Genomic DNA, 20,321 nt, shown 5'->3' with positions numbered 1-20,321 from the left:
GATTTCTGAGAGTGCAAGTTGCCAGGATCGCCAGCAAGGACCAAGGTGCTGAAGTTAGATATCCACGCGGGTGTGAGGAAAGGTTCCACGAGGCATGTCTATACCAGGGATTCCCAACCTGTCATGTGAATCAGGGTCTCCACGCACCTGCCCTGAGCTTCAGATAAAAGTGGCCCCAGAATGAGAATCTCTGGGGTGTGAGGCTCCTAACGGTTTATTTTGCAAAACAGAGAATTCAGCCTTGAGCGAGGGATGGGAAATTAGATGATGTGAAGGCCCTTGTCCATGGAGGCCGTAGCTGTGGCTCAGGAGGTGAGTCTGCAGAGGGGAAGGCAGTGGAAGGGAGCCGAAGAGCCAGTAAGAACAAGTAAACTCAGAGCTGCCAGGGCTTGGGGGATACCTGTGCTTACTTCAGTAAAGACAATTAGCCATTCAATTGCCCCCCTGGGATGTTCACATCCCTCAAAACAAAGGTCAAACCTCCTTTCAACATACAACAAATAATGTCAATACTTAAACTGATTTCAATTCCCAAACATCTGGAGAAGGGGTGATACCCAAAATTGTCTAAGACTGTCAGCCAAGAATAAAGAGCTTATTTTTGACTCTAGCAGGACCCATACAGGGGTATTTTTTCTTTTACCCGCAGATAGACTCCTATTGGAAAATGTCTTCAACGGGTATCAAACACACGTGTAATGTACTCACAGTCAGCTTTTACAGACGAGTTTTCTGAGGAATCCTATCCAAGGGGCTAGAATCCACCACATCATTTATCTTTCATTATCATGACCAAACAGAAATACTTATAAGAAATCTGGTTAAACCGGGAGAGAATTCCTCAATAATACAACTCTTTGTAAACTCTGTATGTTCCTTAGGTCTTAACTAGTGACTTAAGAGAGCAGTAACAATGTGATGCTTTTGAATTGTCTGCACTGGCGACTTGTTAAGTCTGTGTCAACTGCAAGTAAGCTTGTTCTCATAAGGGCATAGATGAGGAAGATGGCATACACTTAATTTGTGGCCTTTCGCATTTGGTTTTACTTAACACTTACATGGCACTTCTTGTTTGCCAGGTGCTGTTTTAAGTGCCTTCGAAATTTTAATTTCTTTCATCATCATAATAACCGTCTGAGGAAGGCCCTGTTATTACTGCCCTCTTTCTTGAGCAAACTGAGGTTCAGAGAGGTTAAGTGACTTGCCTGGAGTCACACACAGCCAGAGCCCTGTAGCCTTGCTCAGCGGTATTCTTAACCATATACGATGTTTGCTGTTTTTCCCTTCTTCCTAAAAGAATCTTAGAATCAAGAGTGGTTATCTATAGACCAGTTCTCTACAAAGGAAGGTAGAGCAAAACAAAACAAAACAAAACAAAGCAAACTTTTGTTCTCCTTTAGGAGAAATGCAAGGCAAGGCTTTCCTTCTTCACCAAGCCCTCCTTTAACTGAATGTTACAACCAATGCACACTGGGGACCACCCTTCCACATTTCTAGAATCTTTGCCATTCTCTCCATTCCCTGGCCCCACTGTTGGTGGGAATGCAACTTGGTGCAGCCACTTTGGAAAACAATGGGGAGGTTCCTCAAAAAATTAAAAATAGAGCTACCCTATGACCCAGCAATTGTACTACTGGGTATTTACCCCAAAGATACAGATGTAGTGAAAAGAAGGGCCATCTGTACCCCAATGTTCATAGCAGCAATGGCCACAGTTGCCAAACTATGGAAAGAACCAAGATGCCCCCTTCAACAGACAAATGGATCAAGAAGATATGGTCCATATACACAATGGAGTATTACTCAGCCATCAGAAAGGATGAATACCCAACTTTAGTATCAACATGGACAGAACTGGAGATTATGCTAAGTGAAGTAAGTCAAGCAGAGAAAGTCAATTATCATATGGTTTCACTTATTTGCGGAACATAAGGAATTAGCATGGAGGACATTAGGAGAAGGAAGGGAAAAAAGAAGGGGGAAAAATTGGAGGGGAAGATGAACCATGAGAGACTGTGGACTCCAAGAAACAAACTGAGGGTTTCAGAGGGGAGGGGGTGGGGGGATGGATGAGCCTAGTGATGGGAATTAAGGAGGGTGTGGATTGCATGGAGCACTGGGTGTTATACACAAATAAAATCATGAAACACATCAAAAACTAATGATGTACTGTGTGGCAACTAACATAACATACTAAAAACAAAAACAAAAAAACATTCCCTGGCCCCCTTTGGTCTTCATTTGCATTACTCACAGCCCAGCCCTAATTACTTCTGACCCAGTTTATACTTTCCAGAGTTCAGAAAGATGTTCCTGTAACGCAAAGCTGTTTTCTGCTCTATCTCAAATCTCTTTAATGTCACTGGCTCATTCTGTGATAAAAGCCAGATAATTTAGCCTAGCGGATGATGTGCTTTGTGTACCAGTGGTCCAGTTCGTTAGCTGGCTCCATAGTTGGTGCAGAGTAAGTGGCCTCGTTCCTCCACATGTTCCTTTGCTTAAGCCACACTGAACTGTTTGCTGCTCTGCTGTATATCTCTGAAATTCCCTTTGTTCCCCCCGCTCCCTCTATTGGCATCGCCAACCTCTTCACTAGATAATTCTAATGCATCCTTCAAAACCCATTTCAACATTACCTCTTCTTCCACTGATCTGGATGCCCTCTGCCATGCTTGCACTAGGAAGAGCCAAGGTATTCCTCTCCTACCCTGTATGGGCCCTTCAAAATGGGAAGGACAGATGGCGGCAGCAGCCTACGGAAGCCTGTTGATGTGCAGTTTCTCAGGCTCCACCTCAGACCCACCCAATCAGAATTTCTGGAGATAGAGCTTGGCAAATCATGATTCTTCTGCATGCTAAGGGCAGAACAGCACTGCCCGGATCTTTTGAGAGCACATATGTTACTGGGTCTCTGACTCCCCAGGGTCTCTCTTACTGACTGGGATAAAGCAAAGGATCAATAAATGATCAATGGGTGAACAAACATTGGGTTAATCCATTGATTCATTAAACCTTAGGTCTTTGATCTAGGAAACACTGAGTCCACCAATGCCTCCAAGTATTCTTAGAATTGGAATTTGTCTTTAATTTTGAATTGGCTAGGGCTCAGGTGTTCTGTTTGTTTTGGCACTATTCTAAGGGGCACTGAAATATTTAAAGTTTAAAATCTGAAGTTTAGGGCTGATCAAGAGAAGCACAAAAATGAACAGAGTATCTCTCAAAAGTACATTTTTACGTATTCTACTGTACAGCAGAAGGTGGTACCCTCTGCTTCAAGCTCTGAAAGATTATTTGTAGCTTTCCTTAAATTGTCCTCTTTGACTATTTTTTGAATATAGTAGTTTAGGAAGAAAAATGCAAATTGCACAGCTACGGTAAAGACTGCTACATATCAAAATATCTCAGATTCTCTGGTTTCTCGCAACAGTCTTTATGCTATCTGCTGCTTGGAAAGCTTTCTTGCAGAACTTCATGCTAAAATTAAGAAGGCTACTTGTAGGACTTTTCAACTTTTTTCAGGTGTAATTTTATTCCTCTAAAACAAACTGATGTAAGACATAGCTTATTAAATATAAACTGCTCACCATCATAAATAAACAAACAAAAAAATTACTGGATTTTGAAATAATTTTCAGTACTATTGTTCCACAAAGGGGGGAAAAAAAAAAGACACCGTTCTTGAAGTCTAACACACAGCCCCTCCTTCCTTCATAGCAGTTGGACTTGTTACTACCAAACCACCTTAAAGAGAAAGTAGCTGGGATAAATGAACACCGAAGGGTTGGTAGTTGAATAGATAACTTGAATCCCATCCAGTACACAGAATTGTTTAAAGTATAGGTTAAACAAAGTAAAGGGCAGGTGTTTTGTTTAACTATTTATCTTGAGGTTAAGGACTCTATAGGTGGCAGAGTATAAAATAGCATCTGCTAGTAAAACTGCTATCCGATGGACATCAGCATGAACAAGCAAATAGAAAACAAGGGTCATAAGGATAGTTAGGGTTGGCATTGGTGGCAATTATACCTCCCCTGCCACACTCCCTCCTTAGAAAGGCTTAAAAGAGGCAGCAGAGGAGAGATGTCCAAGTGAGAACTGCACCCAAAGGTGCAACTGATCTATGTGGCTTGGTGCGTGACAGGGTCAACCACAGTCTTCAACCTTTCCTCACAAATACTTCCTTCTCACCCATAGGACAGTATCTTGATAGAGAAGGTCTCTTCACCAGCACTTACAGTGGTTATAGAGATAAGTGAGGAAATTTTATTTTAGAAACATTTCCCCAGTTTTTAGTTTTGTTAGATGATATATTTTTAAAAAATGGAGGATAACACTCAATGAAGTGTTGACCAAAGGGAGTAGTTGGCCAATAAATGTAAATGGCTCAGAAAAAAAATGTTGAAATATATTAACTGGAAATTGAAAGTGTAGTCAACTTTCACTGACACATCTCAAAGGCGCCCAGAGTCCTACTCTAATAAGGGTAAGCACAGGTTTTCAGGGCCACTTGCTTGTTTTGGCCTCCACATTTCATATGATTTAGTTCCTCAGTTTCTGTTTTTTCCTAAGTTTAAGTTCATGGCTTTTGTAGGCAAGCCAGAGTCCACAGGGAGAAGAATATAATTTCTATGACATGTTGATCCTGGATGCCAACAAAGGAAGAGTATCATCTCCAACTGTTTTGGGATATTAAAAACAAGCATATGGGGATTAAGTTTAACTAGCAACAGAGAAAACAGCTGACTTTCCTGGATTAAAGACCTTTGCAATTTAGGTTGTATCTGTAATTAAGCTGATTAGAAAGAAATTTCCAGTTTTTTATTCTCTGGAATAATTCCAAAAATCCTCTGAGTAGGTATGCTACAGAAGCTGAGCAGATAAAGTGATTAAACAAATATATAGGGTTTCATGATAAACTCTAGTATAAAACCAACAGAAAACTGCAGAGAAAAAAATATATGTACATGTATATGAATTATGTACATGTATATGAATTATGTACAAGTGTGTGTGCATGTGTGTGTATATATTACTCAATATGGGCAAATATAATGGAAAACTCGTTGAGCACATAAAAATTATATTCAAAATTCCCATAAGATATTTATTTTTTTCATTCAGACTTAAGCTATTGTAACACAGCAGGAACAAGCAGCACGGGTTACATCTAAAGCTGGATGTATCCACACCCCCTTAGTACAGCCAGATCCACAGACATGTGAGCAACTATAGCATCAGAATGCCAGCAAAGCACGGTTCCATATAGGGAATATAAAGGCACCCATTCACTTCCTCTCATTAACGTCACAGTCAGGCTTTGAACAATGCAATTGATTAACATATTCATTGTTCTCGTATGCTTTTGCCTCAAATTTTTACATCTTTAGGGATCAAAGATATGTGAATACTTAGCAAACAAATACTCCTGCAAAACCATCTCTGTAAAACGTAGTGGCACCAAAAGTGCCAGAATGGATTTTTTACTGTTTCAAGGGACCTAAAAAAATGCTAAGGAAAACAAATCTATGAACCAATTTTATTTTTATTTGCTTTTAACATGATTATACACATTCATGTGTCTAACAAGATCTGCACTGTTACATTAAAAATACAGTACAATAACATTCAACATGAGGTACTTCATATTTATATATTTTTCCTTCATAAATAATGCTGTAAGCTACTAAATTCAAGCACTCTGATGCACAAGTGGCCAGTGTCTTGAATTAGCCAAGCTTATTTAAACACCTTAAAAAAAACAAAAAAATGACAGTTCAGTGCAATAATTATGTAGAAATTAGACCATTTACTTAAATACTATATTAAGATATGCTTAAAGAATGTTACATTAGAACTGCTAGCCTAGTTCCCCTTTATCCCCAGTATGAACAACGACAAAGACTGCCAGATATATTGGGAAAAGCATCTACAGAATATTCTGTTTAATAAAGTTGTGTTTATACACTAGAGTTACCTGCCTTGTCAGAACAATGGTTTCTAGTTTTTAAAAGCTACAAAATTCGAGATTACCAAAGAAAATAAAGCAAGCATGTTAGCTTTCATTCCATGTTGTTGAAAATGCAAAAGGGAGAATAGGATTTAAAATATAAAATTTCTTATTCTAAATACAGTTTTCAAATTTAACCCACGGCTCTCAGCACCAGCCAATCAGGTGGTGGATGTGTCTTTTCTTTTTTAGCTAATGGTAATTAACATAAAACCAAGCTCTCATACCCCCAGTATACAGGATCTCCCTCAGCAGTTCCCTACCCACGTGGAGGGCATCTTGCTAACCAGAACACTGACAGTGAATGTTACCAAATGAACAATCTTCACTCTAAGGTTATCACACCCACCTCAACAATCTGAGATGATGACATTAGTGCTAAATCAAGTTTCTTCTCCTCTGGCTTAAAAATGAGTGCCTTCTAACCAGGTATACAGCCTACCAATTTGCATGGTAGCTATGAGTTACTGAAATGTTTAATCATAATTTAAAGGCAAAATCCTTTATAGAAGTATTTTTTAAATTGGAAACATAACCTTTATTTCATAGATACTTTGCCGAAACATAACCTTTATTTCATAGATACTTTGCCAAAACTACTCTCTGTCATCTTCCTAATAAGAAATAATTGTTAGGTAATTTTGGAAAGTTGTCCTGGGAGTACTCATCTATAATCACCAGTAACAGCTTTTGATCACCTATGCTAACAGCCATAGGTAATGGCAAACATGATTAAAACATTTCCCATAATCCAGTGTTCTCCTCCACCAGGGAAGCTGGCCAAAAGCAACAAGCCCACGTCTATGGGGGAAAAGGTGGCCCAGAAGCACAGTGAATCAGATAAGGGTAGTCACTTCCCAGGGCCTTGCTAGGGCCAGCAGGGGAACCATTTCTGTCCCACCTCTCACTGGCCAGGCAGGGAGGAGACAATTCCTGAGTCGGCAAACACACTTGCATGCACGTGGACGCACACGGACGCCCACAACGCGCACACACCCGCCCACCCCAGGACTAACCCCTGGCTCCAGACAAGTCAGCTAGGGACCTGCGGAGCAGGAGAAGGAGGTGGCCAGGGACCACACTCTGGGTGGTGGGGGAAGCCATCTCAGGATCACACTGAGCAGAAAAGCTGCCCAGAAACACATGGATACTTCAACTGGAAGTGAACAAATTGGACACTACCAGGGTCACAGGCACTAAACCATCACAAGCCATCACTGAAGGAGAATGTTGAGATGAGCTTTTCCCTCCTTTGTTTGCATGAACCATGTATAAATAAGAGGGCTGGATGTGATGCTGATGCAGTGAATATTTAGGTACCATCAAGTGTATTGCTCAGGACCTTTTTTTTTTAAAACCCTGCAGGCATATATTGGCACTTTACAATGGCCAAAAGCCAAATTCTAGCAGTCTAGGAACAGGACATAACTATAATTAACGAAGAAGATAGTATGTGGTCAAAGCAGATCAGGTAGAGTGTATTTTGGAATTAAAAAAAAAAAAAGAAAAATCAATGAATAAAAGTATCTTATTATATTAACATGTAGTGCTACAAAACTAGTGGTTATTCCATACATCTGAAGAATTGTTTGGTCCTCTTTTCATGGGAAAAAGGGATTAAAAATTCCATACAGTATAACATAAAAACAAGCAAACAGTGGGGATCAGAAGCAAAGTGGGGAAAAGACTGGCTTTTTCAAACGGTGTGTTCTATTATGCCATTAAAGAAACTATTGGTAGAATGGGACTTTTTTAGGTTTCCTTTATAAGCTGTTTTAGTTTAAATTAATAGGCCTGTGATTTTTCCCTATTGACAATAAAAATGTGTAATTTAGTTAGTTCTAAAAGACGGGTCTGTATTGCAGGTTTGTCTCCTAAACTAAAAGAATAAAAACCTGGTTGTAGTAGAAGTCATGGCCTAAGCAAATATCCAATTTCCTGTTCTCCTATTTTACATGGATACTTTGCAGTGTTTAACATTTAATAACCTTATGAATTTAGGATTTAAGAAAAAATAATGCCCAGAGTAAAATATTTAAAATGAAGTAAAATAAGAGCTAAACATAACTATTGCCTACTTTCTAAATTATTACTTATTACGAAGGAAAACTTCTTTCAAAATTGTGCACTGAGGTTTACCTGTAATGGGGGGGGGGCAGGGGTTCTCTTTAAAAATAACTCTTTTCATTATTATTTAAAAGTCTTTATTTCTATTTGTCAAAATAAAACCTTAAGGAAAATTCAAGGTGATCTAGAAAGTTTTAAGAGGGACAAAACTGGGAGGTCAGTGGGGCAGTTGGAAAAGAGCACAAATTCTCTCCAGGTGTATAGACGTTAACTCTAAAAACCACAAAGCCTTGATAAGAACTTGGCTCTTTTAAGCATATAGTTAGAAGCTGAATGCTGCATTTTTGCCTGTACATAATTAAAAGGCTGAAAGAAATGAGAAACTGCCTATAGCTTCATTCATTACGAATTACCTGCGCTGATCACATCTCTGCAGATGAGCTAAGCATCAAGCCAGTGGGAACCAGATGTGCACCTCAGAGCTCACACCGCTTCGGGAGGGGTTTTCAAGCATAGAATATGAGTTCAGGGATCTGCCCGCCCTGCACCCCAGTGCCATTGGTGCTATCTGAGGAGCACTGGAACTGGACAGTCACCTTGCCACACTGAACTTCCGTCATGCCTTCCTGTCCGAAGTAGCTGAGTTCATTGCCGTCCAGTATCACGCTGGCTGTGTAGAAGGTGTCTGGCTCAATCTGCACCGGGTACTCGAACCACACAGGGAAGGTGTTGCTGGAGCCGTCTGAGAAGTACTTGCTCAAGTTCTGCCCCAGAACGACGCCCTGCCGCTTGAGTTCGATCTTGGCGCTGTACTCCGCAGAGCCACAGCTGGAGCCGTAGAGCCCAAAGCCGGCAATGAACACTCTCTTATCAACCGCAAACTGGATGCTGTCACAGCGGCCCCGGTAACGCCACTGGTTGCTCCGATAGGCACAGGACTGGAAACGGTGACAGCGCTGGGGAACGAGGCCCTTGCGAGCTTTACTCACAAACTGCAGCTCGGGTTTTTTGGCTGCAGTGTACCAGAGGAATATGTCGTTGGTCTCATTGAGAGTCAGAACTCCAGACTGGGCAGCACCATTTGCAAAATCATCCAGGGCCATGGTGGGGATGCGGATCAAGTAGAGTGCCTTTCCCAGGACCTTGCGCTTATTCTCAATGCTCAGAGCCAGATCTTGTCGCTGGCATTCCACTTCGGCCCAGTTGAGTGCTGCCTCAAAAACCACAATTTCTTTGGCATTCAGAGTTTCCCTGCGGAGGATACTTTCTAGAGTTTGGAAGTCGATATCGCAGAATCCCTCAGACTTGAGAGCTAACTCGGCCTGGGCATCGATCACCTCCCAGCAACGCTGAGTCAGGTCTGGCTCCTCAAACAGACAGCTCTGGGAGAGGAGCACACAGGCGTTCTTGGCGCTCAGGCTGGTCTCCAGGAAATTAACGCAGGCTCTGGCGAGGTGAGGGACAATGTACTTTTTGGCAGCGTAAAGAGTGGCCAGCACTGTGTCAGCAGCCAAGTCAATTTCATCACAATAGATATATCTGAAAGAGAGCACCCAGCATATAAATGGAACTTTCACAAAATGAGCGTGTCTAGCAAGAAAAGATGCAACTACTTTCAAGTTAGTTCCAAGAAAATCATCTTATGTGACAGTTATTACAAAAACGATTAGGGATTAAAGAAACATCTGAAGTATGTTCATAAATTATTAGTATTTCAACTCAGCAGTAAGTTTGTATAATTAAAGACATTTACTTTGTGTTACCATTCTAGCTTTTATTTTATAACCTGCATTCAATGTCTTCTCAAAAAAGAGAAGATACTAGAACTGTTTGGAAAAAAGAAAAAAAAAAAAAAACCCAAAACCAAAAAAAACAAAAAACTGTGTATCAGAGTTAGTATTAGCAAAAAACAAAAAAAACAACAACAAAAAAGGCAAAATTTCTATTAAATACACCATATTGTATTTAATCAAATAATCTCTGGAGTGCCTGGGTGGCTCAGTCAGTTAAACATCTGTCTTTGGCTCGGGTCGTGATCCAGGGGTCCTGAGATTGAGCCTGGAGAGCCCCATGTCCTGGCTCCCTGCTGAGAAGGGAGTCTGTCACTCCCTACCCCCTCATGCTCTCTCTCTCTCTCATTCAAATAAATAAATAAAATCTTTTAAAAAAGAATAATCTTATGTTTCAAAAGCTCTCTTTCTATATACATAAATACATATACATAGTTTTATTTTTAAAATTTTCATATATTCAGAAAGAAACAAATGCCTTTAGGGGTACCCAGGTGGCTCAGTGGGGTAAAGCCTCTGCCTTCAGCTCAGGTCATGATCCCAGGGTCCTGGGATTGAGGTCTGCATGGGGCTCTGTGCTCAGCAGGGAGCCTGCTCCCCCACCTCCCCCCACCGCCTACCTCTCTGCCTCCTTGTGATCTCTGTCAAATAAATAAATAGAATCTTAAAAAAAAAAAAAAAAAGGAACAAATGCCTTTAATACCATGTTAGCAATGATTTACATCTTAATTCTTTTAACCAAGTAAGACCTGAATTTTTCCTAAACACAAAATAAAACCTGAGATTAAGAAAGATATTTTTCAAGTAGTTCTAAGTAGACTATCATATATGGATTTCAACATTATCTTCCAGTTGCCTTTACATAGAATCCAACATAGGCTTTGTATCTGGATTTTTTTTTTAAACTCTAAATTCTTTCTTCTCTCCCCCATACATTTCTTCTACCTTCAGAATTAAAGAATGTATTATTTCTGAATACATTTAATTAAAAGACAAAAGCAAGAAAGCCCAAATATGTACTATTTTTATGATTCTGTGAAGTATCTCTATGTCAGGAAATAAAACACTCCTTGGTGATTTGGGGAGATGGTGGCAGTCTCCCAAGATGGTATATAAAAGCAAAAATCATCTGCTTCTTTTAGATAGCCACGGATGAGTACAAGAGTTCAGTGAGAACTACATATGGGTGAAATATACACAGTGATAAAACTTAACTTTTAATTTTTTCCAGTCAAAGCTAAGGTGTTTAGCTACTTGCTGTGAAGTTTTACTTTAGTTACTATATTTTAACTCAGTGAAACACATGTAACAAAAGATTAGCAATGGCTTTTGCAAAGAAAGTTAAAAAAAAGCCCACAGTGATGACAAAAAGAAAAATGTCCACAATCACAAATGAAACCTTCAGTTTTGCTCCCAGGAAGCTCTTTCTCTTCTGATAGGCTGAGCCATATACCACTGGCCAAGACACACGCACAAAATACTGGAAGCTCAGTGCTGCTCTGACCCTGGAACTGTCAAGTGAGCGGTCTTCCCTTTCTCTTGATGACTCCCTTTCTAGGAATACCAACTCCTCAGCCATACAACACAGCTGTCTGGAAAACCTGGCCTCCACCAGCCCTGGCAACAGTGCAGTCTTGATCAACTACGGCCCAACAGCAAATGGCACCTTACTACATTTCTGATTCTTACCACTGCTGGTGGGCTACATGTATAATTTTAAAAAGCTGTATTGAGATATATTCTAGGTGATATATTTGTAAGAAAAGATGTGAATCAAATGACTCGGGTGAAATGTAGTTCTGTAATTCTTACTCGTGTTTCCTCACCATGAATCTCTCTGGCTGAAACAACACAACACTCCACTGGACTGCAGTGCAGTCCCAATGCTGAACTAGTGTTAGCGTTCTCCTCTGAGACCAAAATGTCAAGTACACAAAGCTGACGTGATCGGAAAAGAAAAGAAAACAAAACAAAACAAAAAACAAAAAACAAAGCTAAAACTGGTTTCTGTACATTTATCTCTAAAAGATTAGAAAGGTCACTGACTGTTGGTTGCTTGAAAGTGGTGAGTTAGTTTACCTTTTGATACTTCACGTGCTCACTTATCTTTAATTTCCCTATTTCCCACTGTGGAAGTTTCAGTCAGAAGCAATTAGACTTCAAAACTACAACATAAATAAATATTTGAATAAATTAAATACTTTTAAGTTCTACAGCTAACTGCAGTACGCATTTTTCAGTAGGAGCAGACAATAAATATCTTGCAACCTCTTAACCATTTGTGGGGTTACTGTCCAATTATCGTCCAACTTGTTGACACATAGAATGATTTTTTTTAAACAAAGATGTTTTTTCCAGGGAACCTAAATCCCCACAGCAGTAGACAACCTTGAACTCTGCGTATACTTGGTGTGCTAGAAGAAGGATTTAACAAAAATCATAAAACGTTATTTAAAATAATCACTGCGGGTTAATCACAGAGTAGACTATCACTGTCCAGCAGCAGTGCACATCAGAGGAGTAGACTCTATTTAGCTAGTCAACACGTAATGGAGTTTAAAAAAGACCCATGAGACAAAAAACTATTTTTTAAATAAGCATATATCTTACAGCTTCACATCTGTATATTATTAAAGTTTTCCTGTAAAAATACATATAAAACTATAAAAAACTATTCATCTCTCTCAAAAATGTCTCCTCTACCATCAAATGCAAATGCTTTATCCTTGAGAAATGGTATCTGATTTTATATAAGGGTATGCACATGTACATATAGGCAAAGATCAGATTATTTTAACACAGTAAGTTTTACATTTACTGAGAGGAAACAGGAACTCCTAAAAAACTGAGAAATCTCTTAACTAGTGGTACTTCAATGAGGTATATAATTGCTCAAATTGTGAAACAAAAATATAATTTATGTCTTTGGAGACTTCATACACAATGCTGTCAGAGAGAACATGCGCAATCAGATAATCCTACACGAGAAAGTGATTTTTCTTTGACTGTGAGTCGTTAAAAATCAAATCACTATCTATGTCACTTGCTCCCAAATCCCACGCCAAGGTGTATTATAGATGCCTGCACAGTTCTACATGCTTTCCCCTGAAAGATGCACAGGAGTTTTCTCCAAAAACATTTACAAGGTAAGCAGCACCCTCTTTCTTCATCGGTCTCCCTTTCTTATATTTAACTGAGAAACCAGCACAGTACAAACACAGCATAAACAAACTCTTTCTAAACAAATGAACGATGCTTACTTCAGCATAGCGAGAAAAGCAGCAGGTTCGACATCTGGTATACGGATTTCATCTTTGTCCTCAGCAAGTTCTCCGTAAAACATTGCATGGAACACAGAGCTCCCAACAGCTAAAACATACTGTGGAGAAAGGGAAATCTTATTTCATGCACTAAACTGAAAGCATTTTCAGCAAATCAGCCCAGAAAAACAACTCTGAACAATCAGGTTTGGTGGACATGGAGCACCTACACCTGCTCTTTCTTCATAGCCAAGGTACAGTGTGTATCTTGCTGTGAAAGCAGAAGATAGATGCTCATGCAAGCCAGTCTTTATGCTGCTAATTACCTCAAGGCTTTAAGAGATTAATGTCTAAGTTCCCTCATTACAAAATAAATAAATCAAATAAAAGCTTACCGAACCAATTTCTAGGGGAAGAGTAAACATGACTTTCCTAACCTGTCGCAACAACTTCCCAGGACTGGAAAGTTGAGAGGGCATGTTTTTGTGTGGGATGTAAAGCAGGGTAGAAAGAAACAAAGAAAAAAAAAAAAAATCAAGCGTGGCCAAGACCCTTTGGAGAGGCTGTGCTTTCTCTGTGATGGCTGAAACACCACTGCCTGCCATCGGCAAGCTGCCCACCCCAACCAAGTTTCAGGCTTATGGAGAGGGTCCCTCTTTGTAAATCTCAGGACTAAACCAGTAATGCAGCTGTTGCTTACTTTGTGTCCTGGCAACCGCTGAGTCCCACCTGGTGGCCCAACCACAAAATGTACATCTGCCATCAAATCATTATTGAACATCACCGCATTTCTACAAACAGAGGCAATTCATTAATGTACAGCAGCCAGCATTTTTAATACCCCTCCCCAACATACAAAACCCAGGAAAGAATCACAAGCTAAGCAACAGTTTAGCAACTTCAGGGTTAAACTACAAATAAAGATTCCAACGAAACAACTGTTTGTGATCATTGCAAACACATGAGAAGTAACTAGAGTTAAAACAAAACAAAAACTCAAAAAGTAATCCAAACTTTTCATTAGACTAAGGACAAATAAGAAGCTTCTATCTTCAAACCTTCCATGGTCCGTGGACACAAGCCTGTCACTTAAATGTTACAGCTTGCAAAAACATTTTTATCTAAGAGGAAAACAGCTGTACTGTTTTGGAAAAGATACAAGGCAGTTTTCCATTACCAATAAAGCTTCTGGGAAAAGAGGAAACACAGATTTATATTAAAATACATTACAGGTTGTGCAAAAGCAGAAACTTCAACACAGGAAAACTTTTAAAGTAAATAGGCTGGCTAGGAACTTACCTTTCTCTAATGGTGGGATAGAGACCCTGCCAGTTTGGGGCTGGAATGAGGTTGTTGTTACTGAGATTCTGCTGGTGGTACTGCTGGACAGTGGTGCTGCTGGAGTTGGCTGGTTTTTTACGAGGGAATATATCAGCAGCCATCTTCTTCTTCTTTTTAGTCTTCAAGGTAATTATTTCATAACAAACTGGGGGCAACTTGCTGCTGCTGCTGCTGCCGCCGCTGCCGCTGCCGCCGCCACTATTTGTCTTCTTTGAGCTTTTCTTGGACCTATTCTTTACCGTCTCTGGAAGCATCAAGAAGAAGGTGAGACATTTCATGTTCTTTTCCTTGTCATCTACCATGAGTACAGTATGTCTCTCTTTACAGCTAGATATCCCAAACTGGTGCGCACATCAAGGGAAAGAGGCTGGCACGAGCCAAGATGTTAACAGAAACCAACAAGCTGCTATTTTGCTTCTTTTCTCAGCCGGACAAGGTGACCTTTTCACTATGTTGAATAGAAACTGGCTTTAAGTTTTATCCAGTACTGGGTCTGCAAAATACATCTCCATCATGATTCCTATTTCTCTTATTTGCTCATAAAAATAACCCAGTTTCCTAGATCACCTGAAAAATGCTAGACTGAGCGAAGATGACAGGCAGAGAGCCGTAGCGCTTGTTTTCTGAATTAGGTTAGCAAGATGTGCTGGAGCCCTGCGAGTCTGTTCAGCCGGCTGAAGTTGTGTGGTGAATGGATCGGAGGAGAGTAGGTATTACAGCCCTGCAGATGGAGTCAGACAGCCAGTGCTCGGAGCCAATAGCTGAAGTCACCAATCATGATTGGACCAAGCAAAACAGTGACACCTATTGTAACGTGCACAGCTCTGATGTTAAAGGAACAGCAGTTGCATTCTGTTGTCTCCTGTATTACTGTATATTTAAATAAAATAAACAACCTATGACATAGATCTGCAAACAGGAAAGGAACAGTTTGTGCTCACAGACTTCTCTTCAGTAGATGTACATTTTTTATTTCCCCAGTTAAACAAGCAGGATCGATTAACAGAGGGTAGGGACTGATATCTACTCTGTATTTCTAGTAAAATCTTTATCCTGGCAGCATTTAGTTTCAAATACTTCAAACAAAATCCTCCTTTCTTCCCTCTAAAAGGGATTATTATAGCAAAACCATACTAAATAACACACTTACTACAGCTTAATGAAAAGGAATATTGTTTTTCTTTTTGCAGTCTCTTTGAATGCAAGTTATAGTCCAGTGCAAAGTAAGAGAGATGAGGTCATGTGTTCGTTTTACCTCCCAACATTTTCTAGTTCCTATGATGATCTTTGACAGGAGTCCCAGACCGGAAAATACTTTTAAATTAGACTAAGATTATACCAGTAGGTTTAGCCGCACTGAAACAGACAGGTTTTAGACATAAAAAGTAAGATTCAAATTACACAAATCTGCTAATCGGCATTTAAAATTATAATTCACTAAAAATAGGTCAGATGGGCCCTGCTCAGGATCTCAAAATCCAGCCTAAATGTTATGGCTACATTTAACTTGTCATGATTTTAAAGAATATAATCCACAACTTCTAACACAAAACCAGTAATAAGGCTATTCAAAATGATAAATGTTCTGACGCTGCTTAGTTAAAAATGCAAACAGGTTCTCCCTCCTTTGAATCAGAAGAACATATACTACTACGTATATGGTTTTCATGCATGTGAATCCCCCAACAATTTCTAGCCTTTGATGAGCAAGAAAAAACAAAACACCTGCTACGGGTGCCACACATGCTTATTTATGTCTAAAGACGGACTAATGAGGAGACTGAATCTCACCCTTATCTACCTGGATTACTCTCATTTGTTTCAAGTACAGCAGCCATTTGCTCCCTGTCCCCCCAACCCTTCACCTAAGGCAGTCTTCATGGCCACAGTCCTGCTTATAGCCCGGGAGTCGTCAGAATAATGACTGCCTGACCAAGCGAGGGCTCTACGAATGCACTGTGATGGTTATTATAACTAATAATCTGCTGAAGAGAACACACTGAAATCAAACTTTTAATCCCTGGACCCTAAATCGTGACACTGAGCCAAGGAATATCCTCTTTATTGTCTTCATTATCACGCTTAAAACTGCAAAGCCAGGACAGGACTGACTGTGTAAGAGAACCAACGGTCTTTTCCACAAGGTTATTCATCCCCATTTTAGAAGGACCCTGAAGTGCTGCTTATTTATTACAATTATTGTGTGTTCCCAATCACAGGGCTACACATCCTTTCAAATCACACAATGTTACAGAGAGAGATCTAATAGACCAGTTTTTAAAAAGCATGCAGTGAAAGGTATAAAGAAGGAGCACATGTGTTCTATTTGAGCTGATTACCCAGGATATGGATAAAACCAAAAGATTTCTCTCCTGCTCAACTGCTACTGAACTTCCAGACACCAACCTCCTTAGAAAGCCCCCACAGCAGGGAGGTCCTTCTGATCAGGATTAGTCCAAACATACCTGACTTTCAGGTCAGATAGCGACCAATTAGATTGCAAAGGGAAATGAGCTGCTTTACTACTAATAATTTACTACTAATAATAATAATCATCTGGGGGTACCTGGGTGGCTCAGTGGGTTAAAGCCTCTGCCTTCAGCTCAGGTCATGATCTTAGGGTCCTGGGATCGAGCCCCACATCGGGCTCTCTGCTCAGCAGGGAGCCTGCTTCCCTCTCTCTGCCTACTTGTGATCTCTCTCTCTCTGTCAAATAAAATCTTAAAAAAAAAAAAATCATCTGGACAGACAAAATAGTCAAAGCACAAAAAGCAGACGCAAGAACTTAAGAAGGCGTTGTGGCTTTTATTCATTTCACATGCAGTTCAACACCTTTTTCCAAGAAAACCTTGAACAACCACTGCTCTTACATCATTAGAACAACAAGTGCACACAACAGCTTAAGAAAATTATATAATATTTTAGAAAATGTTCTTCCTGAAATTCAAGGTTTTGGGTATTTGGAAAATTAAGTTCTGTGGAAAAGCTTGAACATTCTATTTACATGAAGCACTGCTCATTCTGAATCCCCTAGAACAACGCTGCAAAGAGGGCCACTGTCACTCATGAAATGTGGGGGTTGATGAGTATGGCTCTTTTAAAGGTATGTTCTTAAATACAAAAAGTAATACAATTAAAATTTAAATGACATTTTAATTTTTGTAGCCCATTTGAAAAGCATGAAAATGTTAATAAAAATCAAGACATGGAAAGCTTCTTGAAAGCTTTATTTTCCTACCATGGTTTAAAAGGTAACATCAAGCCCTTGCTACTAGAAGCAGCGGCACCTCCAGACAGTCTGTTAGAAATCCAGAAACTCCTCCAGATTCTGGATGAGAAGTGCATTTTTTTTTTTTTAAAGATTTTATTTACTTATTTGACAGAGATCATAAGAGGCAGAGAGGCAGGCAGAGAGAGAGAGAGGAAGAAGCAGGCTTCTTGCCAAGCGGAGAGCCCAATGAGGGGCTCGATCCCAGGACCCTGGGATCATGTGAGCTGAAGGCAGAGGTTTTAACCCACTGAGCCACCCCGGCACCCCCAGAAGTGCATTTTAACAAGACCCTCTAGGCAATCTGTATGACATTCAAATTTGAGAAAGCCGCCTGTCAGATTAAAATAAAGAAGGCTACAAGGTCTCCCAGTGATCCAGTATCAAAAGCTGGAGCTGCATTTGCATTTAGTTATCAACTGTAGAAATAATTCAAAATAATTAATTTGGTTTGGTCATAAAACTTAACCTTGGTGTCTTATTCTAAAATTCTTCTGATTAGGCCCTAATGTCAAAATTCTAGGATTCAGGTGTGTGGAGAGCCAACAGAAAGGCCTCGAAATATTTTTCAAACTCTGGAAAAGCAGCTCATGCTCATGATTATTTTATAGGACAAAGACAGAGGTCATTTTAGTGGGAAAAATAAAGGATTAAAGAATGCCAAGTGTGAAACAGATGACCACTTAATATTTTGAAATAATCTACTTCACAATTCTATTTCGAAAACTTAGTATTGTGGAACAGCAAAACTAGCAATTGAGGAATGTGGTTTAGTACTGGCTCAACCACCAAAAATTGATTGTATGTGTGTGTTGAAGGGGAGGGGAGTCTGACAAATCATTTAGCCTTTAAGGGCATCAAGTTCCTCAGCTACAATATGAACAGGTTCTCTAGAACAGCTGAGTGTTTCTCAATCTTTACCTTCAATCCTCAGTTAAGAAATGCATTTTGGGGCGCCTGGGTGGCTCAGTGGGTTAAAGCCTCTGCCTTCGGCTCGGGTCATGAACCCAGGGTCCTGGGATCAAGCCCCGCATCAGGCTCTCTGCTTAGCAGGGAGCCAGCTTCCTCTTCTCTCTCTCTCTGCCTGCCTCTCTGTCTACTTGTGATCTCTGTCTGCCAAATTAAAAAAAAAAAAAATGCATTTTATATCTGGACTCAGTACTAGCGCACGTGCACGCCACCAGACGCACCCATAAATGGAAAGATGGTTCACAAAACAGAACTCTTAGCCCGTTATGATAGCACAGATATTTTCTATCCTATTTTTCTCTTTTCTTTTTAATGTTGGTCTTGATTCATTCCACTGATTTCACAAGCACAGTTTAAGTAGTACTAGTTTAGATGATTTCTAATAGCTTTCAAGGTTTAACATTCCAGGGTAACTTTTCTATCAAGAACTTGGGACTAAGGGGAAGAAGGCAATGGTTGCATCAACAAATGGCATACACAACTGGGAGTGTGCATTTATTTTTCTGGGAAGTAGAGCCACAGTTATCATCTGTCTTTCAGGGTAATCCATGACCCAGAACACAATGAAATACTATGAAGATTTATGATTGATTTGAATACACAAAATATTTATATCACTTTCCTCTCTGCTTACGTATCTATAGGCTATTTCATTAAATACAAATTATGGTTTCTTTCCCTCCCTGAAATTAAACATAGAGTTAAAATTCCATCTATTGAATCTGCAACGCAAAAACATCCCCTAGTAGGTTGAAGGGTGGATAAATAAAGGATACCAACCCAAAATGTATTTTTGTATTTCATTCTAATAATTCTTTTCAACTAGCATTGTATCATTTTTTCTTATGTCTCCTGAATTTTTTTTTATTTTATTTTATTTATTGTCTGAGAGCGAGCAAGCGAGACAGCACAAGCAGGGGAAGAAGGCAGAGGGACAGGTAGAAGCAGACTCCTCTCTGAGCAAGGACCACGGACGAGGAAATCTATCTCAGGACCCTGGGATCGTGACCTGAGCTGAAGGAGACGCCTGACTGACTGGGCCTCCCAGGCATCCCCCGTCCCAGACTTCCTGAATTTTAAAGCTGTTATGAGACGTGGTTAATCTGCCCTAATGAATTAAATTGGTCAAGAAGCCCATTGATCTTTTATGAAAGTACATATGTATCCCTCACTTTCTGAAAGTTCATGTTATGCACTTTGCTTTTATTAAAGACTTACATTAATATCTGTTTTCACTAGCTAAAGGAAACCCAAAGAATTTTTGCTTTCATGAAAAAAAGGAAAAAGCAAAAATAGCATTCAGCATGTTTTGCAGGGAGCCATTAGAGGCAGCACACATCCCGAGAAAAGTGGCACCACCAAGCTCCTTTCCCAGGAACTACACTCAGCATCAAGCTGCCATACCATTACCACAGCACCTATGCTTTACCTTAGTTTACTTTGTGCACCCATTAGGAAGATAGGTCCTAAAGTACCAGAAAAGCCAAAGAGAGGCTGTTTTTCGGGTCTGGGAAAACTCAAAATTTTTCCCTAATTAACTAATGGTAATTGCTTCTTTATGCCATTTTGGCTTACAAAAGGTTTCACAGGTACACTGTACTTTGGATAGTAGGGGAAAC

General features: G+C 39.9%; 1 protein-coding gene across 1 annotated transcript; it reads right to left on the bottom strand.

Moving 5' to 3' along the window:
• Positions 1–7,344: 7,344 nt before the first annotated feature.
• Positions 7,345–14,767, bottom strand: LOC111141683 (BTB domain containing 3). Its single transcript, XM_022494436.1, has 4 exons — positions 14,424–14,767; positions 13,825–13,915; positions 13,125–13,243; positions 7,345–9,613 (listed from the first exon to the last, which is right to left on the bottom strand). Exons 1-4 carry the CDS (start codon positions 14,765–14,767, stop codon positions 8,581–8,583), a joined length of 1,587 nt encoding a protein of 528 aa, XP_022350144.1. The 3' UTR covers positions 7,345–8,580.
• Between the last annotated feature and the right edge of the window lie 5,554 nt (positions 14,768–20,321).

The sequence above is a fragment of the Enhydra lutris genome, unplaced genomic scaffold (assembly GCF_002288905.1).
Source record: "Enhydra lutris kenyoni isolate GAN:26980312 unplaced genomic scaffold, ASM228890v2 scaffoldscaffold6, whole genome shotgun sequence".
In the NCBI taxonomy this organism is placed as follows: domain Eukaryota; kingdom Metazoa; phylum Chordata; class Mammalia; order Carnivora; family Mustelidae; genus Enhydra; species Enhydra lutris.
The sequence above is the reverse complement of the archived record's forward strand: the minus strand, read 5'-3'. Positions and strand labels throughout refer to the sequence as shown.